The sequence below is a fragment of the Nannospalax galili genome, unplaced genomic scaffold (genome assembly GCF_000622305.1).
Source record: "Nannospalax galili isolate Female #2095 unplaced genomic scaffold, S.galili_v1.0 scaffold454, whole genome shotgun sequence".
NCBI classification, from domain to species: Eukaryota; Metazoa; Chordata; class Mammalia; order Rodentia; family Spalacidae; genus Nannospalax; species Nannospalax galili.
The window spans coordinates 3,875,219-3,901,899 of NW_008334929.1; the positions used below are offsets into that span (position 1 = coordinate 3,875,219).

The window sequence follows — 26,681 nt, forward strand, 5'->3', positions numbered from 1 at the left end:
TTAGTGTGTTCTGTGTTTAGTTTCATCTGCCTGCTCTCTCCTCCCATCATGAGCTGTCTTTCTTACATTTCCCACGTGTCAGGGCAGGATCACTGTATTCGCAGAAAGACCGGTGTCCTCTCTGACTCCAGCTACTGCCCCTTCCTGAGTTCATGGCTAGCCTACACTGCATGGAGAGACCATGTCTGTGTATATCCATTTGTTCATCAGATCTTTGAATCTATTCTGTCATTTTCATCACTTCGTTTATTTTATTGACCTTGCTTCAGTGTCTACGGGGAATTAAAATATCTCCTCTGAAATAATAATCTAATTATGCCTAAATTTCCCTCGCATCCCCAGTTACCTGCAAGGCCATCAGGGCTGACTTTCGTGTGTCTCCCTTCATGTATGTCAGCCTTCCTTCCTACACAGTTGTCACCTGGAGAACTCATTTTCCACATAAATCTGCTCAGGTGTCAACCCTGTCATGAGACTCAACCATGTCACAGACAGTGAGCTTCCTTGTGTGTGTTTGAGTCTGTTTCTTTCGTTTTCTTTGTGTGAGTCAGAGACTTACTTTGTAGCCCAGCCTGGCTTTGAACTCCCAGCCTCCTGCCTCTGCACCTGCAGTTCATGGGTGTTTCTTGCACTTTCTCCATGTACGGTTTTGTGTTAGGCAGCGAAGACGACAAGCTAGTGCTTACTCTGTTCCTGAGGTTGGAAACTTAGGCTAGAGGGAGAGCCGACCTTGCTAGCTTTTTTAAAACCTTGCTGCTTATCAGTATGTGGTACTCACACATTTCTCTAGCCTTATTATAGCTGAGCACCTGTCCTTCCTAGACTGTGACTTTTTTAAAAGCAGAGATAAAAGGATGGTTTTTTGCCCACTAATGACTGGCCCTCATAGATGCTTAATACATTTTTGTTAAAGAATGAATGCATTCTATTTTTAGAATAAGAATATTCAGGATAAGACAAAGTTGACTTTATGAAGATAGGGGTTTCTTAGTAATTTTATGATAATTATGATTAAAGAAAGTCTGTTTAACTGAATATAATTTGTGTTAACAAAATATTTGACAATACCTATTCCTGTACAGTGCTCAAATTATGGCTGAATTATTGTCTGTAAGAAAACATTTGTTCTTAGTAACTATTTCAAAAGTTGTTTTTCTTTTCTATTACAGGATATTTAAATATTGTCTTTATTATTTTTATTTTTATTTTATATATATGAACGTGTTGCCTGCATGTATGTAAGTGCACCTGTGTCATGCAATGCCTATAGAGGCCAGAAGAGGATGTCGAATCCCCCAGAACTGGAGTTACAGACAGTTGTTAGCCACCATGTGGGTGTTGGGATTCAAACCCAGGTCCTCTGTAAGAATAGCCACTGCTTTTAACTGCTGAGCCATTTCTCCAACCCCAGTATTATAAGAATATTTTAATTGTACTTTTTTGCATATTTTATTGAGTTTTCGTGTATTTCATACACTACATCTTAATCGTCTTTATACCGCCCGTCCACACCCTCCCATTACCCCCCCATTCATACCTTCTTTCAAAGCCTATTGAGGCAAGTTAGTGTAGCCAGATGCCCTTCACTGGGGTCTAGTCAGCCTATCTATGGTCACTCCCTTAAGGAAGATCAGCTCTCCCTCACCCAGTAGTAATCAGTTGCCCAACAGTTCTTCAGCTGAGATTGGGGCCTGCTGCCCGTTTTCCCAGATCTGTGCTGGGGTTTTGTCTGCTTGAGTTTGCATGGGTCTTGTGTGTGCTGACACCATTGCTGTAGGTTCATATGAGCAGGGTCCCAGAAGCCTGTAGGACTCTGTCTCCATATGATGATGAACCTCCTCCCTGGCTCTTACAGTCTTTCCACCCCCTCTTCCGCAATAGTCCCTGAGCCTGGGTTGGTGGAGCTTAATATAGGAGTCCTGTCCAAGGACCCACACTCTGCAGACTTATTCTCCACACTTTGGCCATTTATGACCTTTTGTGATCATTGCCCTCTGTTGCATGAGGGAACTTTGTTGATGAGAGTTGAGCAATACATTAGTGTTCCCTCTACGCCTTGTTCCATTATGTTCCGTGAGTCTTAGGTTCAGAGGTACCATTGTAGATGTGTCTCTTAGGGTTGGGCATTTCAGACACTTATTCTCTGTGTGTGACCAGTTGTGGAACTCTGTGATAGTCTCCACCTGTTGCAAAAGAAGCTTCTTTGATGAGTGGTGACTGAGATACTTGTCTGTAAATTTAAGGATCCATATTTCGCACATAGTAAGAAATTACATTTGTCTAGAGATGTGATAGCTTTAGGGTTTTCTCTAAGATCAGTGACCTTTGCAGCCATGTGTATTTGGCTAGGTTTACAGTACCATACATGAGTTTCCTCCCATTGAGTGGACTGTAAGTTTAATTAGATAGCTGTTTATTATCCCCAAGATAAAAGTGCCACTGTTGTACCAGTGTAGTATGCTATGCTGGTCATTGTGGTTATTAGGCCTTAAAGCTGGGGTTGGACCATCGATTGATTTTCTCCCTTAGCAGCTTACATAGTATTAAATTGTGCTTTTTAAGATTGAATTCTATAATTGACAATTCTAATTAATCCAGATAATCTTGCTTTCCCACTGACATTGTGTCTTGTTTAGCCTTTGAGAAGTATTCTGAGAGAGTTCTGTTTGTAACTGGAAGAGGCACGCATTATGAAATCTTGGATGCTGTTCTGGGATGTGTGACTTGGCTTTAACTTTTTAGTTCTTAATCTCCCCGCTTTTTACAAGAATGGCTAGTGGCCTTTGGTAAGCCCTCAGTAAATTTTCCTTTTAAGCTCATTACTTACTCATTACTTACTGTTAAGGTCAACTTCATTAGAATGTTTATTTTATTTATCAATGAGAAATGTGTGTCCTGAAACAAGCCCTCTGCCAGATGCCTAAGTGCATCCTGGAAGACAGACCCTGCGGCTTAGCTGATGGAGTTAAATGATGCGTTCTTTCTAGGCTTCCCAACAATGGGGAGTTCAGGGTATCACAGCCTCTCTGCTCCTAATCCTCCAGCAGTGATTGGTAGGAGGTAATTGAATAAATATTTACTAATGGAACCTTAACCAACCCCAAACCACAAATAAATAAAGGATTTAAATTGCCCTCATCAAGTCCTGTGAAAAGTCCTTCTTTCAGGGAAGTTCATGATGTACCTGTGAGATCAGCAGGACCAGGAAAACCAGAAACTTAAAGTCTAAGAAAAGGCGATAACTGGGGTAGTTGGGAAACTGTGGGCGCTCCACTATCTCTAGAATGAATAATACCAGGCGAGATTAAAAATGCGTTTTATATTACCCAATTATTTTCTTTGTTCAAACTGCCTAAATCCTGTTACTTGTGTTTGCATGGTTCACTCCTATGCCCCTGACATCATCCTACCCGAGATGGGACCTTATTCATCCCCTAGGACCAAATATTCTTTGGTTAACCTTAACTTACAACAAATTAGCTTTATAGGAAATTATATCTTCAAGCAGAGTCAGAGATTAATAGCTAAGGAAAAGCTTATTTTTTGATCTGTTATTATTGAAAAGAAGAAAATATTCTCAAAAGCATAAGGAAGAATAGTAATCATCTCAGGCCTTGTGACATTGAAATTCTCCAAAAATTAAAATTAAAGCTAATGTTTCTCTACATTTTTTTTTCTTTTTCTTTTTGAGACAGGGTCTCCTGTAAACCCCAGCTGACCTGGAACTCACTACATACAACAGGTTGACCTTGATCTTACAGAGATCCCTCTGCCTCTGCCTCCTGACTGCTGTGATTAAAGGCGTGTACCACCATGCCTGGCTACATTTTCCTACAGTTTTAAGAAAATCAAAACAAATAAATGAAAGTTACAACAAAAATGAAGGTCATAATGAAACTCTATTGCCTTGTATTTGACTTTTTTTGACCTTTTAATGTATCTTTGGGACAGGGACAGAGCCTTCCTGTGCAGCTCTGACTGGCCTTGGACTTCTAGTCTCTTGCTTCTGTCTGAGTACTGATGGTACAGGCATCCCCACCAGCCCAGCTGATGTAGTCACATTTTAAAAATAATTAGAAATTTGTATTTTATCAATGAGGGAATTCAGAGTTTCTTTTTAGTAACTGTAGAGGATTATTAAAGAAATCATCTAAAACTTGCTGTGTGACAGAGTTTTGTATTAAACTTTAACTCACTAGGTTTGATGGTCTATTTTTGTGAAAAATCATAACCTTGCTTTGTAATATTTGCTTTTTATGTTTTGAGTTCCTTTTACAATATCTCAAGTTTCAAGGTCAGAATTCGCACAGTCTTTTGCTGTTTTGTATAGAAGACACAGCACAGTCAAAGAAGTCATGACAAATGGCATAATCGCCTTTTGGTGAGGTCTCTGACGCATTCTCTGGCAGGTACCTCCATTCAGCCATGATCATATACCGTGATCTGAAACCACACAACGTGCTGCTCTTCACCCTGTATCCCAACGCTGCCATCATCGCCAAGATCGCAGACTACGGCATTGCGCAATACTGCTGTAGAATGGGCATAAAGACCTCAGAGGGCACCCCAGGTAAGAGCTGAAGTTTGCCTGGAGATCGTGTTTCAGATGAATAGGCAGTGTCCGCAGATGTGAGTTCAGGAGTGTCAAAGCAAGTGTAGCCTATCACAGTAAGAGCAGATTGTTATTGTCTGAATAGTGATGGTCCATTACATTGACATTTAAAAAAATATTTTATTTATTATTTTTATGTGTATGAGTGTACTGCCTGCATGTATGTGAGTGCACCCATGTTGTGAAATGCTGCGGAAATCAGAAGAGGGCTTTGGAGTCCCCTGGAACTGGAGAGCTCTTACAGAGAACCCGGGTTTGGTTCCCAGCACCCACATGGCGGCTACAAACTGTCCTTAACTGCATTGACATTTTTATCATTCTAGTTTCTACAACAGCAACAAAATCAGCTATTGTAATTTTCTAGGGCAAACACTGAGTAACAAGGAGAGGATATGATGTCATTATATTTTTAAAAGCTTTATCACCTAGAGGTGATAAAGAGTGGCACAGTGGCCCTGGTACCTGCACTGGGTTGGCACGTGACAGGGTTGTCAACGGTCAGTCACGGGTAGGAGAGGGGCTTCTAGGGTCTTACCTCCCTCATGAACTATTGGCTACTGATAGATTGTCTTCCATTCTGTGTCCACTGGCAGACAGTGAAGTTTCAGTTCATAGTTCCAGACCCATAGTCACAAGGGGGGCCCTGGTTAAACTCAGTTACAAAAGAAAACAGAAAGACGTGAGTTTTGGAAAGAGGTTTGTAGAGAATATGGGAGATTCGTGGGTAGGAGGCAGATAAGAGAAGGTGGGGGTGAGAGTAATTAGAATGTGTTATACACGTGTGAAGTTGTCAGAGAACAATAATTAATATACAACACAAAAGCTTTCCTGTAGGTACTGGTGACACTTAGCCCAAAAATGAAGCAACCCAAATTCAGATCCATAAATTCCTTTTCGTAATTCTGGAACTCGAAGAGCTATGAAAACCCAGTATTTGTTAATAGACTTAATGCCTACTGTGACCTTTATTTCTCATAGTCTGTGAGTATGCCTGTGTTCTACTGCAGAGATATAAACCTGTCTTAGGATGGGCTGGTCCTAACCTGACTGAGGGGTCAATGTAGGATAGATGCATCAATACTCATTTTCTTAAACATAAATATCCCTAAACATGGCGGCTCTGGGTTTTATGCAAGAACTTTGACCTGGGCTCTCCCGTTGTCCTGATAGAAGCATGTTTCTTTCTAATCACAGGTTTACTACTGTGTTTAAATCACTATGGCTTTAAATACAGCACATCAGTTTTCCTTCATAAATGTATACATTGTTAGCACTGACAAATAATGTAAGTTCATTACTGACAAATAGTGTGTTTCTCTACTTGACCTTTTGCGCCAAGATGAGTTGTGCAATACAGAGTGAAATATGCCACTCTGGAAACCACTCCATCCTCACTCTTTAGGGATCCATGGCAGCCTTTCTTCCTCTAGGGTCCTGTCATAGCAGTTCTGGAAATCCCACTGCTACTACTGTTGGGTGACTCTGCTGCTGAAAACCCTTGCCTGTGTCATTTATACTTGGTGTTCTCAGCACGTGCCTGCCCCTCACGCCCCCCCCAGGGATACCCCTCTTCTTCCAGCATCTTCCTCCTCTTCTACTCTCAGATGCATCTGAATGTCAAGTTCTGATTAGTAAGGAGCGCTACAGGCCAGTGTCCATGCCTGACGCCTGTATTTTGTTTCCACTTTGAGCAAAGAATGTGGAATTGGGGAGTTGGTGCTGCTTTGTGGGCAACAGCTCTGCATTTAATGGCATTGAATAGAGTTGGTTATTTGTAAGTAAAGCTACAGGAGAGGATTTCCGCTCAGTCCAAATGTTATGACTAAGACAGAAGTAAATACACTACAAGCTCTCCTTGGGCGTAAGGTCCTGGCCTTCTTTCCTCACTCACAAGCTGTGATTCCTGGAGAGCAAAGGACCCCAGATTTCCCAGCTTCCAAGGCCTGGTTATATTTTTGCTCCAAGTAAGTATTATTTTATTTTGTATGTCTGCCTTTGCAAGAAGGTGAGTGTATGTAGTCTAGCTGAGAGTCTCTGTAGTCTAGCTGAGACTCTCTGGGCTGTTCAATAATCACAGAAATAATGAGTACATGCTATGGACCAGGCTCCGTGAAGTATGTTAGAGACACAATCTCTATCCAGAAGTTTGCTACTAGTTTCCTATTTGTAAGTGAGAAAATTGAGGCCGAGTAAAGTTCCATCTCACAGTAAGTAGACAAGATAACTCTGCCCAGATAAGAACCGAATGGTTTTAAACTCTGAAGCCCATCTTCTCCACTGCAACTGTAGTGTGTGCTTGCAAAGGCATCCATATGCAATTTTAGTTTCTAAAGAGAAAGTCAAAACAACAGAGCCGTAAATAGCAAATGTTAAATGAAGGTTTGGAAAAGTAGTATTTCCCCCTTCGGAAAATGGCCATCAACAGTGACCTTTTGTTAGAAGACCTGCACGGTTTCCTCCTATGATGTCAAGGTGGGCTGGACCACTTACCTGGAGCTTGTAGTACCTCTGTCTGTGTCCCTAGACCCAGGCTTTGTGTTCATGAGGCGGACATGTACCACTGAAGCTTGTCCACTAAGGGGTGGTAGTAGGCCTCCCAGGGTTCTAGCCATAGACTTCTGGATTTCCACTTCTTCCCTCAGAAGTACGTTTCTTATCATTTATTATTAAAGCACTCTAGTATCTCAGTCCTAAACTCACGCCCAAGTTCCAAAAACTATGTAACCACCATCACTGATGCCGTTACCTGCCCCAAAGCACTGTTCCCTGGGAGAAAACAGCTCCTTCTCACAGGACTTTTGTCTGTGTTTTTTTTCTCTTTGATGAGTCTTCCTATTCAGGTTACGTCTTTTAACATGGGACTTCCTGTTAGACAAAAGACTGTATATTTATTAGACACTTTTTGTGCATTTTACACTAACCCGGGTGCAGTGTCTTGAAGTCTGAGTGTGCGCATGAGCAGAACCACGTTTCAAAGGGGACGGTGAGAGGTGTGGTCTTCACCAGTGCCTGAGCTGAAATAGGCCTGTGCTTGGTCTCTGGGAAGATCCTCTGATTCCTCCTATTGCTAGTCCTCGTCTACAGACAAGGGAAGCAAAGCAGGGGGAATGTTAAAAGTACCTGTAACGGCGGTACAGGAGGCAAACTCAGGCAGCCTATAAGCCCCTGGCCCAGCACTATCACAGTTCAAAGGCAGAAACTGTTCACATTCTGACAAGGACTCCAGTGCCCTGTGACATCATCTACATTTTGAAGAGTAAATAAGGGAGAGTGCCAACCTTTTCCAGCCTTGATTTCACCAAATGGAGTTCCTGTTGAGGATGGCAATTAATTCTGTGTCCTGAGAGCTGACTGACGTGGATGCTGACTGATAGCTTCAACTCTTTCAGCATCTGTACAAATACAACAATCATTGAGCAGAAGAAATGCTGCTCTCTGCCTACATACCATCACATGATAGAGACCAGGCTCAGTGATGCTGCCCTTAAATTTAAAAAGAAATAAATGTTTCCGGAAGCATTCCACATGACACATGACAAGATTTAATAAATTTCTATTTTCAAAATTCTACCTTTCCTCTATGTACACATTATTTTGCTAAAATGTTGGCTTCTCTAAAAAATCATTCTAACATTATAATTCTTATAATAATTTTGCAAGGGAAAATTATACTAACTTTCTACTAATATATTCATGCCTTTGGCAGTAATTTATTGAGCATGTACCAAGCACTGAATTGGCTGTATCACTTAATACTATGAGATGCTAATCATTAAATTGTTAATGCACTATCAAGGACAGTAACAATTCATTGAGAGAATTTAAAGAAGCATTTAAAAAGAATTATAATTTAGGTACTGCCTGGATTTATAAATGACATTATGTTTCTGTACTGGGGATCATGTGACCAAAGATACAGATTCTGGAATGGATAAGATTAAAAGCATTTCTATATTGACATAAATATTTCTTTTTTCTTTTATATTCATGGTCTGTCTTTCTCTTTTCCCTCCCTCCTTCCCCCCTCCCTCCCTCCTCCTTTCTTTTCTTCTTTCTTTATTACTGAGACACAGTTTCAGATAGCCCTGGATAACTTAGAATCCTCTATGTAGCTGAGGATGACCTTGAACTCCTGATCTTCCTGCCTTCATTTCTTCGTGCTGAGATTATGGATTGCACCTTCTGCCTGGTTTATGCAGTGCTAGTGATCAAACCTAGGGCTTCCTGAGTACCATACCAGCCCTCTAAAAGTTGAGCTATATCCCTTGCCTGATTATCTTTCTTGATCATTATATGAGCACTTGGTGTTCTGAGCAGCTTAAAGTGTGAACTGATGCACTTTGGATGAAGTACAGAGATTAGACTAAATGGTGTCTTCATGTTTCATTCATCCATGATTGAAAGTTCTATCAGAGAATTTCCCAAGGAAAGAAATACAACATTTAACAGTGTTTGAATGGAAGCTTGTTATAGTAGATGCCCAATTAATATGCTGAGTGAATAACAACTGGAAAATATGTAAATCAACCTCCAACATCCCTTTTAAATTCTAAGAAGGTAAACGTAAAGATTGTTAATGAGCTGACTGGGTGAATCACTCATATTTGAGTACTCTTGACTATGATTTTCCTGTGGCTTGAAGAAGGACTGGACAGATGGCTCAGCACTTAAGAGCACTGGTGGTTCTTGCAGAGATCAGGGTTCAGTTCCCAGCACCCACATAGTGACTAACAGCTGTCTTTACCTTCAGTTCCGGGGGATATGATGTCCTCCTCTAGCCTCTGCAGGCATCAGGCACATATGTGGTGCACTTACATACATGAAGGCAAACATATACATAAAATAAAACAAAAAAACAAAATACATCTTAAAATTAGAAAGGAACACAACCTTCCTGTAAGGTGTGTGTTGTGTGGAAAGTGGAAAAGTCTGATCAGTAGTGATGATGATGTGCATAATAAGGGAGGTGTTCTGGAAAGTATCTGCCGTATGCTGTATGACTTGAATCAGAGCCATTGTGATTTGTTTATATCAAGTCACAAGTATACTGTATTAGTACACTGCTTTAGAACTCTTAATGACATCACAGTTCATTCGTTTTGGGTGTGAGGGGGTGTTACAGTTGCACGGTTAGGTTGTATAAGTCAGCTTTCCCTCACTGTGATACAGTTCCTCAGAAAATCTGCTTGTAAGGAGGAAATGTATGTTTTGGCTTACAGTTTTGGAAGTTTCAACCAATGGTTGGCTGATCCCAACTGGTTTTGGCCTCAAGTGAAGCAAAATAGAGTGAGTGACTGTGGCAGAGGAGGCTGCTCACTTCACAGGAGCCGGGAAGCAGGGAGGGGTGAGGGAACAAGAGGGTGGAGCCAGGACAGGTGCTGGCAAAAGCTTTCTTCCGTATGTTCTATCTGCTGTAATTTCTGCCACTTCCCAGTAGTCAGCTCAGCCATTTATCCATCAATGCATTAATCCATCAACAAGGAAAGAGGCTTTCTAATAAATTCCTTCTGAACACTGCTGCATCCAGAACCAGGCTGTCAACTCATGAAGGTTTGTAGGACAGTTCATATCCAAACAATAACAATGGAGAAATATCCTCATTTTAAAGAAAAGTAAAAAAGGAAATGTATATTTAGGGCTGAAAGGTGTTATCTGTAACTTCACATAAAAATATTATATTGTATCAAATTTATGTCATGATATAAGTATATATATATCCTATATCTAGAGTGAGGCTTCTTAAACATTTCCCATTCATGACCCCTTTATGCCAGCGATATTTTTATGTGACCCAGGACATATAATTACTTAAAATAAGTATGCAAATCAAACATTTGCTGATAATGAATCGTAAAGGATTTTATTTTTAAACAATTCCTTGATAAGCATGAAAGATGAAAGCAAATTTGCATGCGTACTTATGGATGCATGTACTTGGAGATGGAGGTACTTGATTGTCTCAATCCAATCCAATCCAAAGATATACTAATTTGATACTTCCATGCTGAGCAATGAGGGTAGGAGAATACAAAATCTTTGTTTTCTGTAATTGAACCACTATGTTTCTGTAAGTGCAGATGACGTCGCATGCACTAGAAAAACCATGCATTTTCTCCCATGTAGTAGTGTCAAACCAGAGCCGAGCTGTTTCAGGCAGCACTTGGTTCTTTGGTATCGTGTGGCATGATGGCATGTGCCGAGGACTGTGCATGTTGTCTGTTCAGAACCATGGGTTTGGTACAGTTCCACAGTGCAGCATGGGCAAGCAGTACCAAACCACCTTAAATTCATTCTCCTTCCGATTTTGAATTGATGTTTGGTCTTTGCAAGTTCAGAAACCATTTCCTGGGAGCTGGGGAGGTAGCTCAGTCAGTGAAGGGTTTGCAGCACATGTGTGATGGCCTGAGTTTGGCTCACCAGCACCCATGTTAAAAAGCTGGGCACAGTGGAACACACCTGCAATCCCAGTGCGTGAGAGGCAGACAGGCAGACCCTGGGGTTTGTTGGCCAGCCAGTCTGGCTGAATCTCAGTGAGAAAACCTGTCTCACAAACTAAGGTTGAGAGGCTATTGAGAGAGACAGCCCACCCAGACCTCTGACTTCGATAAGCACATGCCTACACTTGTGCAGACACACTCAGAAATTGGTTACTATTCCTGACTTTTCACTATCTCCACATTCAGCTATACACAAATCCATTTGGGATCATGGCCCACTATTTAGGAATTTTTGACCAGGAGGAACGAATTTTAATAATTAGTAAATTAGGGGCCAATTTTGGTATTTCTGCCTTTCGATTTGCCTGCTAAAGATCCACTGAGCTTCCCGTTTAACTCTTTAGAACTGTTCTTGAAAGCTGTGGATTCATACATTGTTGAATTCCCTAGCTACATATTTACATTATCACAGGAATCATGCATGCTTACTGTAAAAATTTTGCAAATATAAAAAGGAAATAAAATATGCACAACCATTTTTCCATTTTGATGTATTTCTTTCTAGACTTTATATACATTTTCATCAACTATTTTTTTTTTGAGAAGGGTCTTATTCTGTAGCCCTGGTTGGCCTGGAAGTTGCTGTGTAGACTAGGTTGACTTGAACTTACAGAGATCTGCCTGCCTCTGCCTCCTGAGTGCTAGGATTAAAGATGTGTAGCACAACCCCCCAAACTCCCATTATTTTATTTACTTATTTACCTATTTATATATCTGTCATCTCTATCATCTATCTATCTATCTATCTATCTATCTATCTATCTATCTATCTATCTATCTTTCTATAACCTATTTATTTTTGTCTTTTCAATAAAGGCATCTCCTGGTAGCCCCGGATGGCCTGGATCTCGCTACGTAGACCAGGCTGGCTGCAATCTCACAGAAGTCTGCCTGCCTCTGCCTCCCAAGTGCTGGGATTGAAAACATGTGCCACCACAGCCAGCAGACTATTTATTTATTTATTATTTATTTTATCAAGTCTGACTATTTTTTAATGTATACTTTATTGACTTTTTGTGCAGTTCATACAGTAAAGCTTAGTCATATCTAGACTCCTTTCCCCATCTGCACCCCTCCATAGCCCCTGCTGATTTCATGCATCCTGTCCTATTTTTAACACATATAACCTACAAAATAGTTGAACGACCACAACATGCATCCTGCACCCTAACATGGATCCGGTGACCATGAAGCATTTCCCTTCTTGTTCTTCTCTTACTCTGACTCCAAGTGAATATGAGTCTGAAATGGAGTTGCAGATGCCATGTGCCTTTCCCAGACAAGGTGACATTAATTTCCCCAGGAGGCTCATCCACGCAGTACCATCACCACCATCACAGCCAAGAAAATTCATTTAGTTTCCCGCTTATCAGTAACTTTTTAACTCAGAACACGATCCTATATTTTCTTTCATTTTTGTTACAGAATGCCATTTTAAAAATAATTTTAATTTATTGCATAGTATGCATTATTGGATTATTTTGTGTTTACAGTTACATTTATTTAGATTATCTATATTTTTACTATTATCGATAATGTTGAAATCGTTCATTTTGTCCTGAAGAATTAAAAGTCATTTATCTTCCTTGTGGAGTGTAACGTTTAATACTCTTAAAAAATTAAAAGGCTTGAGAGATGTTCTGTTGGGAAAGTGCTTGCTTTGCAAACATGAGGACCTGAAATTGGACCTCCAGCCCCTCAGTAAAAGCCACGTGTGATGGCGTGGGTGTGTATCCCCATAGTGGGGAGGCAGAGGTGGGCAAATCCCCAGGGCTTGTAGGGCAGCCTAGCAGAAGCAGCAAGCTGAAGGCTCACTGAGAAACACGTCCAAAGTAAAAGGGGAGGACAGTAAAGGAAGGCACCCGGAGTTGACTTCTTACCTCCACACACACACATTGGCATGTGTACCTGCACCACATATGCACGTATACCACACACATACACTGACATGTGCACCTGTAACACATGCACATACACCACACACACTCACACACACACACACACTGACAAGTTTGCCTGTAACATACACATACAGCACACATTGATGTGTGTACCTACAGCACATGCGCAAATACATAACACGTAACAATGACATGTGCCTGCAGCACATATGTGCATACCCTCTCCCCACATACACACTTAAGAAAAAGTTTCAGGCATAAGCCTGAAAGGACTTTGATTTTTAATTAGTTGATTGATTAATTAACTAGTTTTGTGACACCAAAGATAAAACCCAAGGCTCCCTCACGCTGGGCCAGTGCTCTGCTACTGGGCTCCAGCACTTTTTATCTGCTCACTTGTGGTTTGCCATTTGTGTGGAATGGGATTCTAAGTTCTGGAACTCTCATAGAATCCCTGGAATTTTAGACAAGTTAATGGGAGTGAAATCTAGAAAGTGCTTCCCTCCTCATCTCCGTTCATAAATCTCTGCCCTGGTGATGGTTAATACTGAGAATGAGAATGAAAAAAATAATACAGGCCATTTTTCCCGAGGCTTCATTTCTTTAATTATGAGTTTCTGTTTAATAATTTGTTATTTAATGTTTATCTATATTATTGAATACAGAGCAATCTTATCAAAGATTAAAGATATTATAGTAGGATTATAAATCCTTACGGCAAGGTTTGAAATAGTTCACTGTCCTTCAAGATCAATCTTGGGGCACAGCGCCCGGGAAGAGCCTATTTACTGACTTGCTCGAGGTTCTCAATGTAGAGATGATATGGCCTGAGGCAGAGCTTCCCTCTTTGAGTCTCTTTGTGGCAGATCACCCAAGAATGGGTCCTGGTGTTGGACGTATTTATTGCTATACCTGTTTCCTTTCAGGGTTCCGGGCACCTGAAGTTGCCAGGGGAAATGTCATTTATAACCAGCAGGCTGATGTTTATTCATTCGGCTTGCTACTCTATGACATTTTCACAACTGGAAGTAGAATAACGGAGGGCTTGAAGTTCCCAAATGAGTTTGACGAATTGGCAATCCAAGGAAAATTGCCTGGTAAGTTCTTTTTATTCTACAGCAAAGATTGTTCCTTAATGTTGGCAGGTCATTTCCCCAAGTTCTGTTTACTTAATTCATTCCAAGCTGACAGCTTTGCACATGTATGATATCCTTAAATTCTGTGATACCCTAATAAAAATCACATGGAAAGCTAGTTGTGTTAGGCTTAACAAAATCCAGAGTATTGGTGAATCTGGTGTCTTTAGGATTCTACTCAGGAAAGGAAAATTACCCTTCGAACCCAGGTTTGGTGACTTCTAGTTCTAATCAAAGATGCCCTGTGCACATTAGCTTGAGGTATTTTCATTACTTAGAACAAAATAATTCTTGCTCATGAAGAGATATTAAATTATTTATAATAATTTTTCTATAAATATTAAGAATTGCTGAGTATTTAATGAAATCAATCTTCATTTTGAATGGGTGTCTCATATTTTCAAGAAATCCCATGACCTTATAATCCATCCTTTGACTTTGACTTTAGTTCCTACTATAAAATACCACTTTAAAATTATTTAGCCTGGGGCTGGAGAGATGAATCAACAGTTAAGAGCACTGACTGCTCTTTCAGAAGACCTGAGTTTGGTTCCCAGCACCCACATGGCAGTTAAGAACAGTCAGTAATGCCAGTTCTGGGGGATCTGATGCCCTCTTCCGGCCTCTGCAGGCATTGTATGACAGGGGTGTGTGTCATACATGCAGGCAAAACATTCACACACATTTAAAAAAATTAATTAAAGTTATTTAGCTACTTCTGGGACTTTGTTCCCATCTGAGAAGCACTTCTAAGTGCGCAATCCCAAGTGGTGTAGAGACGATGGAGTCAGCTACTCCTTTTGGGACCATTTACAGATTAGCAAAAGGAAATGTCACTTGGTCTTCTTTCCTGTTTTTCCAGTGAACCTTCTAGTGAAAACAGCCAGTCTCTATCCTGTACCCCCCCCCGAAAAGATGTATTTGTGGTAAGAAAAAAATGTACATAGACCAAGAGCAGAGAATGGTTTAAATGCTTGCTTACTTTGAGTATTAAATATTTTCACAGAAGCCTTATCAATATGCAAAAGTGTTTTCAAAGTGTAGTTTAAATGCATATATCAAATGAAATTTATTTTATTTACTTGGTTTTTGCATCTCTTTATTGGCCATTAAAAAAATCAAGACATCTTCTGTTTGTTTTAGGGGAGTGAGACTTGATGTCATGTAGCACATGCTTTGATCTTGCCATGTAGTTGAGGCTAACCTTGATTTCCAGATCCTCCTGCCTCTACCTCCTAGGTGCCGAGATAACAGGCAGGAAAATACCTTTTGTAGTATCTCTGCTGGAGATGAAGTTAACAAAATTAGCTTTAATGTTGTGATAACTAAATTCATAATACAGGATTGTGGCAATCAGTGTTCCTCACTGTCATGTCTAGACTCATATGTATTAAGAATAGATACAAAACTTTTATCTTTCTATTTCAGATCCAGTTAAAGAATATGGTTGTGCTCCATGGCCTCTGGCTGAGAAGTTAATTAAAAAGTGTTTGAAAGAAAATCCTCAAGAAAGACCTACTTCTGCCCAGGTATACTTTCTCTAAAAAGTTGTTAATATTTTGTGCAGAACATCACATGCGTGTGTACATACATATCCTGACACACACACGTAATTTTGGCAACACCCAGAAGCCCCTACCATCGCTAATACATTCAGGTGAACACACATATACATTAGAGTGTATTTATCGTCTTTTAGGAAATGCCTGTTTGTTGTTTTGTCCACTTTTCTACTTAATAGCTTAAAAGTTCCACGAGAGAAAGATACGTGTGTGTGTGTGTGTGTGTGTGTGTGTATGGTGTACCAATTATTTCTTTGTTTTCTATGTTGAAACTTTCTCTTTATGTAGTTCACCTTTTCACTCCCTGTGTGGGTGTCCTACTGAATAAACTGTTGTCACTCCCCGTGTGGGTGTCCTACTGAATAAACTGTTGTCACTCCCCGTGTGGATGTCCTAATGAATAAACTGTTGTCACTCCCCGTGTGGGTGTCCTAATGAATAAACTATCTCATTCTTAATGTGGATAAAGTTGAGTCTTCCTTTAATGCTTATTACTTTTCAGGTCACACTTTGAAAGTATGTGTATGTGCAGGTGCAGAGTTTGTGTGTGTGTGTGTGTGTGTGTGTGTGTGTGTGCGTCTGCATGTAGGTATGTGCATGTGAATGCATGTGCCTGAATCTGGAGTTACCAGTGGCTATGAGCTGTCAGACATGTGCACTGGGAGTTGAACTCAGATCCTCTTCGTGTGCTCTTAATCACTGAGCCATCGCTCCAGTTCAGCCTTCCTCTTCCTGAATGTGGGTTGTTTCCCCATTTACTCAAATCTTTTCAGCATCTTTCAGTAGGTACAACTGGACATGCTGGTCTTCCATACCTTTTGGTCCTTATTACAAATTGCCTTAGATCCTGGCTTGGGTTTCTCTGTTTTTAACCACCTGGCTGATGTGAATCTGGTGTAAACATGAGTGCAAGCTTGTCCACAGCAATTCCATGGGGAACGTCATAGAATATGTGAATTGCAGAAGAGCCGTAAGCCTCTTTAGGAAAAGCCATAAATCCCTTAAAGTGTCTAACTGACCCTAAATTGGCCTCCTGGCCTTGCTCAAGCCTTATCAACTGGTCACTCCCTGGATTGAGCGATTGTTTGTGGAGCCCACCTGTCTCCTTCAGTGCTATAGATAACTTACCCACCTGTCTGAGAAAACAGGACATCAGACCACAGCACGGAATTAACCCTTGCAGCTGTGTGCAGCAGAGTTCCTATGTAAGTCCAGAATGCTCTCTCTTTAGTTTGCAGTTAATCAGTCCTCAGGGAGCAGCTTTTATCAGCTCTTTGCTGGGCTTCCGAATCCAGGGAGCACATTCCTTCTCTGCTGCAGGTCTGGGTCTGACTCTTATTTCTAAATTTTATGTTCCTTCATTTTTCCCACCTCCTAAATCTAACAGAATTCTTCTCCACACCATCTTTCCCTGGGAGGTCCCAGCCTTTCTTACTCTGGTGAGGGTAGAAGTGTGGGCAGTGTTAACATTGTTCTTGCACACGCTGCATGTGCAGCCTTACGGAGTCCCAGATTTATGGGCGCAGACATTTACTGTGGTGTGCTCAGCCTTCGGCAGGCTCTTAACCTCTGTCCTCACAAGGCATCCAAACTACACAGCAGTTTTTTCTTCTCAGGCTTTTAGCACAAGTCTGGCCTTAAAGTTCAGTTAACCTCTCCATTTATCTCTCACTACAGTTGGTGTGGGTATTCCTCATGTGTTCTTACAATTTTTAAGTTTTAAATCCATTTAAAAATGTATCCAACATTTTAAATTAATTTGTCACTGGAAGTTTGTCCAAAGTAACCTCTTCTGTGGTATAACCTGAAAGAGCACTGTCAGCATAGTTTAAGCTTGTATAACTTTTGATAGATCAAAATAAAGTGATCTTTATGTTGTGATCTACTGGTTCGGGATGATAATTTATATTTGAAGATTTCCTTACCTTTAAATGTCATAATCAGAAACAGCTCTATACAAAAGCACTAAGTGCGACCAACTTTGACTGTTCGGCTCACTTGGCTTTTAGTGTCACACTTGTCACCAGGGATAGTCACATGAAGTTTAATTTGCATTTGTTATTTTATCACAGTGAACATTTCCATAACATAACTGCTGGTGTCCTCAAGTTATACTTCGCCCATGTCTTATTTTTTTTTATTTAATTTATTTAATTCTTCTAAATTGTATTATTTTTATTATATGTATATGAGTGTTTTGCCTGCGGAAGCCAGAAGAGGGCATTGGATTCTGGAACTAGAGTTACAGGTAGCCACCATGTGGGTGTTGGGAACCAAACCTGGGTCCTCTGTAAAAGCTGCCAGTGCTCTTAACGGCTGAGCCATCTCTTCAACCCCATCACCTGCATATGTCATGTACAGTTTAAATATGTTTGTTTTAAAAGTAATTTTGTCTGTAATTTGCACTATTGATCTTGATGGTCTGGACTAGTCAGAGTTTAATCAAGAAGCCTAGGCTTTTCTTGCTAGAGCAAGAAACATTTTGTTCTGTATTTGATGTTGAAGGGGAATGTTAACTTGACGTGTACTGTTTTATTACTTTTAAACTTCCTCAGGTCTTTGACATTTTGAATTCAGCTGAATTAATTTGTCTGATGAGACATATTTTAATACCTAAGAACATTATTGTTGAATGCATGGTTGCTACAAATCTGAACAGCAAGAATGGAAGCCTCTGGCTGGGCTGTGGACACACCGACAAGGGGCAGCTCTCTTTCCTTGACTTAAACACCGAAAAATGCAGTTATGAGGTAAATCTGAATTCTCCTTACATTAGAAATCTTTTAGAGCACTTATTTTAAAATAACTTAAAGCATAGATCAGTTAAAAATTACTTCGGAAGAATTCAAATAAAAGCCAAGATAGAAGGGTTACTAAATTAGCTTTCTTTTCAAACAAGTGCGTGCATGTGAAATAAGTTTAGCTTTAAAGTCACATTGTACACATGTGTTAGGTCAGGATCCACAGAAACAGCCTGAAACAGGTTCTTTTGTCAGAATGACTCATGGAGTGACATGCTTTCGAGGAGATAAAGGAAGACAGAAGAGACAGAATAAGGAGCTCAGGAAATGTGGTCTCAGAGGGTCTCAGTGTCTTCCACAAGGGCTCTGGTGTGTGACCAGCACCAGTGTCCACACACAAGAGATCAGATTGTCATCTAGTGCCTTTACGTGAAGACCAGAAATTCATTGAGTGTCCATATGCAAGGGGTCAGATAGTCAGGAGGTATCAGAAGAAAGACATTGATTTTCCCCTGTCAGTCAGCCATTAACTGCCATCTTCTCAGAAGCAGAAGGAGCAGAGAGTGTAGTCCCACATTTCTGGGTCTGTTGGTAGTCAATAGTCCCCTCAGTGGGGGAATAGGCAAAAGAGATCTGGGCATGGCTCTTATAAGATAGAGCAATAAAGTGGCAACCAGATACATTTATAGAGTTAAAAAGTAAACTGATATTTTGATTGTTGCCTTGAAATAAATATTGTGCCTAAAATTGTGCTTAAAGTTGGATAGTTCTTCCATATGGCTTTTAATTTTAGCTTTAGATGCATTCTGAAACTAGATAGGAAAAAAAAGCCAGATAAACAATTTATTGTTGAAAATTGAATAGAATAGGCATTGTGTGTAAAAGTAAGTACATGAAAGTAGCAAGAGTCAAGAATGTCGATAACAGAACATTTTCATTCTGTACACACACTGGTAGCTTACAACCTGGTCTTTTAGATTTTACTTTCTTTTTCTAACAGGAAGTGGTGGATAGTAGAATATTATGTTTGGCTTTGGTGCATCTTCCTGCTGAAAAAGAAAGTTGGATTGTGTGCGGGACACAGTCGGGGGCTCTCCTGGTCATCAACACCAGAGACGAGACGAAGAGGCACAACCTGGAAAAGATGACGGATTCTGTTACCTGTCTGTATTGCAATTCCTTTTCCAAGCAGAGGTATGGTTGCCAATTAGTTGACAGAAAATTATATACAACTTTTAGATGATTTAATCATTTGCAGAAGTGTTGCATCAGCAAAGATTGTTCAACTTCAGCTACTTTTCACTGGTTAATGATACATGCTATTTCTCTATATACAGGCTTAGCTGAGGTGGGTAAAAACTAAGCATTTTCAGGGGCAGCTGTGGCCCTACCTTTGCTATCCTCAGGTAAAGGTGGGACCTCTTCAAAGGTGAATGTTTATTCATTCTTTCTTTGAATGCATACAGAAACATCTCACCAGTTTAGCTAGCTCACCACCACTTAGGAAGAAACTTATAAGCTGTAAAAATAAAAATTAAAAATGGGCCAGCAAGATGCCTCAGTGGGTAAAGGCACCTGCCCAAAGCCTGACCCCATGAGCCCCACAGGCAGGAGGAGGAGAAAATCTCCTACAAGGTGCCCTCTGACCTCCACACCCATGCCATGCCAGGGTACACCCCTACACACTAAAATAATGAACGTAATACATTTTTAATTAACTTATAAGCTCTTAATAATAGACAACTTTTTTCGTTTATAGTGATCCTATCCCAATGAAATGGATCCAAGTGTTCTACCACTGAACTGCTATAGCCCATAATCAGTGTATCTAAATAGCAAAATTTCAGGCCCGATTCCTAGGTGGGTAGCTGTACTATTTGGGACAAGATGATTTCCAGGAGCCATTAAGATGATACTTCCAGCTAAGCATCTCGGGTTTAAGACAGCACCGGAAAACGTAATGGAGAACACGGAGTCCAGTTTTGGTGCCTGGAGTATACACAACACTGAAAATTTTGGAGTTGAAATTATTTGGACAGTGTTAAAGAAAAACTTCACTGGATGTAGTTAGACAGGAAAGAAGATTTTATTTGAGGCTATCATAGTGGAGAAAGGAATCAAATCTGATTCCAGTGATGCAAGGATAGGGGAGCTTTAAGCAGGCTGTAGAAAATGCTGGAGGGTGCTGTCAGTGGGGGGATGTTGTTAACGTGAGTCCATTGCCTGTCTTTGCTAACTGTCTCTTAAGGTGGGTCGCTGCTCTCCCCCAGAGACCTGGAAATAGGCACATATCTCTCAATAATTGCATGTTAGTTGAATATGAAGTCCCAGACTCTTGGAAAGGCTTTCCTATGCTGTAAGAGGCTGGGAAAAGATTTACACTTCAAAAAAAAAAAGCAGAGAATTTGTAATTACAAGTGTTGTAAGGCCACAGCTCTAAGGAAGCAAGGATGAAGGGGGTTAGGAAGAAGCCTGCCTAAAGTTTGCTCAAGCTGGGGGAACTTTAAATCTATCTTAGTCAATGGAAATATTACTTTGTAACAATCCTGACTTTTTTCCTTTCAGCAAGCAAAACAATTTTCTTTTGGTGGGAACTGCTGATGGCAATTTAGTGATTTTTGAAGATAAGGCAGTTAAGGTAAATGTTGAATACATTTTACATAAAAACTATTTTAAACCCTTCGATTTGCCTATCTCTCCGCCCTTACACACTGCTATAAGATCCCTGATAGCTAGCATCACCCTGTACATTCTGCCTTTTATCCTTTTCCTGTTTCATAAATTCTTACACATAATATATCCTCTGAAAATACTTGCTGCTTGACTGTGTGATTTATATGAATCAACTAAATATAAAAGTAAATGAAATCTTATTTGCAGTGATAGAAGAGAAAACTCAATTTCTGTGAGTGAAGTAGATCTTCCTTATAAAACCAGAATAAAACACAGACACTTCCATTTGAAAAGTGTGTTTGAATTCTGATTTTAACTCTGCAATCATTTGGAAAGGAAAAGCCCTTCTGTAGAGTAAAAGCTTGCAGAGCATTGCATTGCACAGTACTCAGTTTGCTGTGATCCTCTCTGGCAAGTGTAAAGGTGCTGTCCCCCTGAAGACGCTACACATAGGTGATGTCAGCATGCCCCTCATGTGCTTGAGCGAGTCCATGAATTCAGCTGAAAGAAACCTTACCTGGGGAGGATGCGGCACCAAAGTCTTCTCCTTTTCCAGTGATTTCACCATTCAGAAACTCATCGAGACAAGGACCAGCCAGCTGTAAGTTGTTTTCTTCCTGTATAACTGAGTGTCCACTTATTCGTGTTTTTCCCTTATAATCATTATCAGTCATAGTGTTCACAATGCAAAATGATGCTATCAGTATTCGAAATGCATAATTTGTCTATTATAAAATTAAACATTCGTTATAGAAAAACTAGTTCATTCTAGACCTTAAAGTAGCATTAAAATATTATCTAGTCTAATTACTTTTGGGATAATATATGCCAACCCATTATAATCCCGAGTATTTATCAATCTAGACTTTAAACAATTTCATTATCTCTTCAAATTAGGCATGTGGAATTGGGAGATTATCAGTGTTCATTTAACCAAAGCCATGGGTTTTATATGTGCAGTTTTAGACAATTCTCCTGAGTATAAATTATAGAAAACTTAGATTTCAAGGACAAATATTTCTAGATTTGATAATTATCAAAATTACAGCCAAGTTTGTGACACAAGTTTAAATAAGAATTAAAGATATTAGCCTTGTGCTAATTTACTGCTCTACTTTATAAAAATGTAATTTTTATTGAATTTGTTCTTTGACAGTTTCATACACGTATGTGTGAAGTGCACTCTGATTGATGTGACCCTCACCTTCTCTAATCTCCCTCCCTCCCATAGTAGCCCCCTTTTCCCCTCATTTTGTGGGACCCACTGAGTCTCACTGGAATCATCTGTGTGACCACAGGGCTCTCAGAATAAGCGATGGCACTCAGCTCAGTCCCAAACAGGACATTTACACCAATAAGACTCAAGGATCATGGTGGAACATAAGAGCCAGGAGATAAAGAGATTGGCTGTGAAATAGTGACTTCAGAGCATGTCGCAGTCACACCTCACAGCAGCTGTAACTGTCTGCGATGAGCCTACACAGACGACTGGGCCCACAGTCAATCAGTCATGGACTGGGAAGGTGTCCACAGTACCCTCTCTCCCCCTGAACTACTGGCTAGTGATGGATTCTTGGGGAGGGGTGGTCATTGCTTTTTTCTTGAGGTGCCAACCAGGCTCCAATGGATAGTTCCAATTTCTAAATGAATTTTAACCACATTTGGCTTTTTTCTTTTTGTTATTTTTCTCAGTGATGAGCAGTGTAATATGAATGCAAAAGGAAACATTATAGTTCAAATGTTGGTTTTACCATGTATTGGTTTTGTAAAGTCGATCAAAAACCTTTCGAGTCTTCATTCTTCTCTGATTTCAAGACTGTACTGTTCTCTGTCTCAGAGAGATGTTCAGAAGGTCAAATAAGGAAAGCAGTTTGAGGAGTTTAATATAATGCTTAGGACTGGTAAGCACCCCAAAATGTTAGCTACTATGATGGCTATTAGCTTTGGGTTACAAACGGATACTTGGGGGATATTTTTGTTTCCAAATCTTCCTGGTTGCCCACTATTGAAACTGGGCTTCGTCCTTGGCTACTTCGCCCTGTGCTCCCATCGTGACTGGCTTTCCTAATTGCTTATCAAACCATGTACTCACTCTTTGCTCTGCTGCCATGGGTGAGACACCAAAGGTCTGTAAACAGGGTATCTTCCTGTCCTCAGCTTCTGCTTAGACACTCTGCTGGTCTTCAGGCTGTTCTCGGCATCGCAGGCAGAGGGGCCTTCCAAAACGCAAGCCAGCCCAAGCCAGTGTCCTCAAGCCCTCAGCGGCTTTGCCTTGCATTCACTGGAAACCCTGCCGTACCAGACCCTGCATCACTGGCTTCTTGCTTAATTCTCTAGATTCACATTTTACAGCTTCCTGTGTTTTGGGCAAACTGAAATTGCCTCGTTCTCAAAAACAGCATTCCCCCGCTGGCCCCCAGCCTTTGAATGTGGCTGATTTTGGGGTCACTGCCTCGCCCGTGCCTCGCCAGTTCCCTTCCAAAGCTTCTTCCTCTGCGGCTGCCCCATCCCTCCTGTGTGGGTCGAGAGTCCTGTCTTTGCCTTTCATGACTCTGTCTCTTTCCTTCACAATAGATGTCTTTTTTTATTTTTTTATTTTTTTTATTTTTTTTTTATTGCACCCATGTCGTGCAGTGCCCACGGAGGTCAAAAGAGGCTGTCGGATCCCCTGGGACTAGAATTACAGACAATTGTTAGCTGCCATGTGGGTGCTGGGATTCGAAACTAGGTCTTCTGCAAGAACAGGCAGTGTTCTTAACCCCTGAGCCATCTCTCCAGCCCCCACAATAGTTGTCTTATTTTTATAATTGCCTTTAAAAGCAATGTCTTAGTCCTAGTAGGGGCAGTGGATTTCCATTAGCTACATATCAGAAACCACTAGATAGTAAAAATCGTCTCACAGCTGGGTAACACCTGGGGCCTACTACCTCTGAACAACTCAGAGGACCCGGCTTCCATTTTATTGCTTTTCTTTTAAGCAATTGGATTATTCTGAAATATAGTCAGGATTAAGATGTACTACAGCATATTGTGCAGCTTTTTAAATGGGGATATTTTTGCATAATCACACTTGTGCTTGCTCATATGTGGTATGTAGATGGTCGTCTTTCTGTAATTTCACTGCTAATATAAGTATACAACTCTAAAATCCTTTATTTTTAATTAAATAGTTTTACTTAAGAATCCCCAACAATGCTAACTAACTCTTATACAAGCTCATAGCACAGAATTGGAGCAAACATTAGCGACAAGATCAACAAGTCACCTTTACCCAGTGGGTCAGTGCAGAACCTGCATCCAGTGTCCTGTCAGGTCCAGGTCCCACTGCACTAAAATTCTTTAAAAGCAGAGACCTCCAGTTATTTAGCTTCCTAAAGCCTGATGGGTTTGAATCGAGCCCTTGAAGGGGTTTTGCAGTCCAGATGCTTTACTGGAGAACATCTATAAATACCAGCGTCTTGTGGGTATTCACCACCCTGGGGAGATCGCCAGTCACCATCATGAACACAGGGACGCATTTACCTTTTTCTAAGAGTGTTTCCTGCTCCCTGGCCTCTTCCCCAGCACGCCCCAGCCAGGGCAGCTTCATCAGACCTCCCTCCCACTCACGGCCAGCACTCTGCGAGGGGCACATTTGAGATGTCTGATTTTGGAGCCAGACGAAGCCACAGACTGTCTTTTGTGTCTGGATTCAGCTACATGTTAGTCATGTGGCCTGGGGCAATGTATTTACCATTTGCAAGGCACTGTTTCTGTATTTCTAAGTGTCAAAATTGATGATGTTTTGTCAATTTATTATTGTTATTTATGGTGTGGAGTCAGAACCTGGGGCCTGGTGAATGCTAGGCAAGTTCTCTGTCATTGAGTTACATTCCTTGCTCTATAAACTTATGGTTTAGGGTTAGATAAGACACCATGTAAAACTTCTTTATAAATTCTAAACCGTGTGTGAATGTTTGTGCCCACACCACCATTTTCTCTTAAATACAGGAGATACCCCTGACTGCAAACAGAATGGCTCCCTGACAGAGGACTGATTTTCATCTTCCTTAAAAGAATCCAGAAAAAGATCTTTCTGTCCTGGGACACACTGATGATTGTTTTAGGCCTGTGTTGTTTTCATACTGTCTGTCTGACTCAGTTGCATATTTGACCTTTTCACACTTTTCAGCATGGCCGTCCATCCTGATAGTCATGCTTCATCGGTCCATCCTTCTGTCCACTCAACACACTGTCCAGTGTAGCAGAGACACCAGGGCTTTACCCAGTCTTGTGTATATAGAAATGATGCGGTATTTGTTTCTAAGAAATTGCACTTACAATCTAGTGTGAGGGCCACACTAATAAATAAAAATTTTAAGTTTAACAAAGACTACAGAGGGAGTGGCTGGTCTATTTTCAGAGGTCAGGGAATAACCCCAGAGGAGCTGATATTTGGGTGAAGCCTCAAAGGCAAGTTGGAGCTTGTCATGTAGATGGGGCCCACGGTCTCCAGTTTGCTTGTGAAAAATTATGGTGCCAATGTCTTAGGTTAGGAGAGAAATACCTGAACATTCTTATCATCTTCCTCATTTTCAAAGAGGGAAAATGGTAAATTTTAAATTCTAAAGCTCTGTGTAAACGTTTGTGTTCAGTTGAAACACTGTAGAGCTATTCAGAACTTGGATGGCATACGTGCAAATCTATCTCTAGCTTTGACATTTGGAGACATTGCCACTATAATGTATTTCAACATCTTTTTCCAAGCTCTGTGTGTAAATGGCTAATTCTTAATTTTCCAAAACCTCATGAGAAGGATTTTATTAAAACGCCCCCAATTTATAGATACTATGATATTTCTTCTAGAAGTCAAGATACAGTATAAAATTCTATACAGACTCAGAACTAAAATTAAAACTAAACCCAGAAATAAATATGAGTTACAGTGTTTATTTTATGATCAAGGGAACCGAATGTGCCCACAAAGAGTAAAAAAGCATCAAAGTCATGAAACGACATTTGAGAAAACGTGCAGTAATTATGAAGTCGGCTTGTTTGTTTTCTAATGGTGTTAACGGTCTACATTTCTGCTCATATTTTCTTCCCAGGTTTTCTTACGCAGCGTTCAGCGATTCCAGCATCACGGCTGTGGCAGTCGACACGGCTCTCTATGTTGCCAAGAAAAACAGCCCCGTGGTAGAGGTGTGGGACAAGAAAACGGAAAAACTCTGTGAACTCATAGACACTGTGCACTTCTTAAAGTAAATTCTTCGGTTATTTTACCGTTTTTATGTCAGGTTGCCCGGAGAAGGGAATTGCGGCTTGTCTTCCTTCCTATCTCCAAATAGAATTTGTTTTTAATAGAGAAAGTTGTTCATGTTTTGCTAGCACCATCTTTCAGCATTCTTCAAATTCCATTTTGGAACAAATAGATGAGGAGCAATTAAACATGATTCCTTCATGGCATTGCACAGAATAATCTTTAATGAAAAACTAGTCATTAAAAATAGCCACACCGGGGACTGGAGAGATGGCTCAGTGGTTAAGAGCACTGGCTGCTCTTTCAGAGGACCCAGGTTC

At 40.6% G+C, this 26,681-nt stretch overlaps 1 protein-coding gene across 4 annotated transcripts in view; it reads left to right on the plus strand.

The window, feature by feature from the left end:
* The window catches only part of Lrrk2 (leucine rich repeat kinase 2), a 143,745-nt gene that overhangs the window by 111,324 nt on the left and 5,740 nt on the right, over positions 1-26,681 (plus strand). For 3 of the 4 annotated variants that reach the window (XM_029561887.1, XM_017797294.2, XM_008829670.3), the window contains exons 41-48: positions 4,410-4,570; positions 13,937-14,107; positions 15,575-15,675; positions 18,264-18,458; positions 19,450-19,643; positions 21,015-21,087; positions 21,539-21,723; positions 26,210-26,362. In XM_029561887.1, coding sequence (XP_029417747.1) covers positions 4,410-4,570; positions 13,937-14,107; positions 15,575-15,675; positions 18,264-18,458; positions 19,450-19,643; positions 21,015-21,087; positions 21,539-21,723; positions 26,210-26,362 — 1,233 coding nt within the window. Of the gene's footprint in view, positions 1-4,409; positions 4,571-13,936; positions 14,108-15,574; positions 15,676-18,263; positions 18,459-19,449; positions 19,644-21,014; positions 21,088-21,538; positions 21,724-26,209; positions 26,363-26,681 lie in introns of those variants that run through there. The other variant, XM_008829672.2, reaches the window with a different exon arrangement.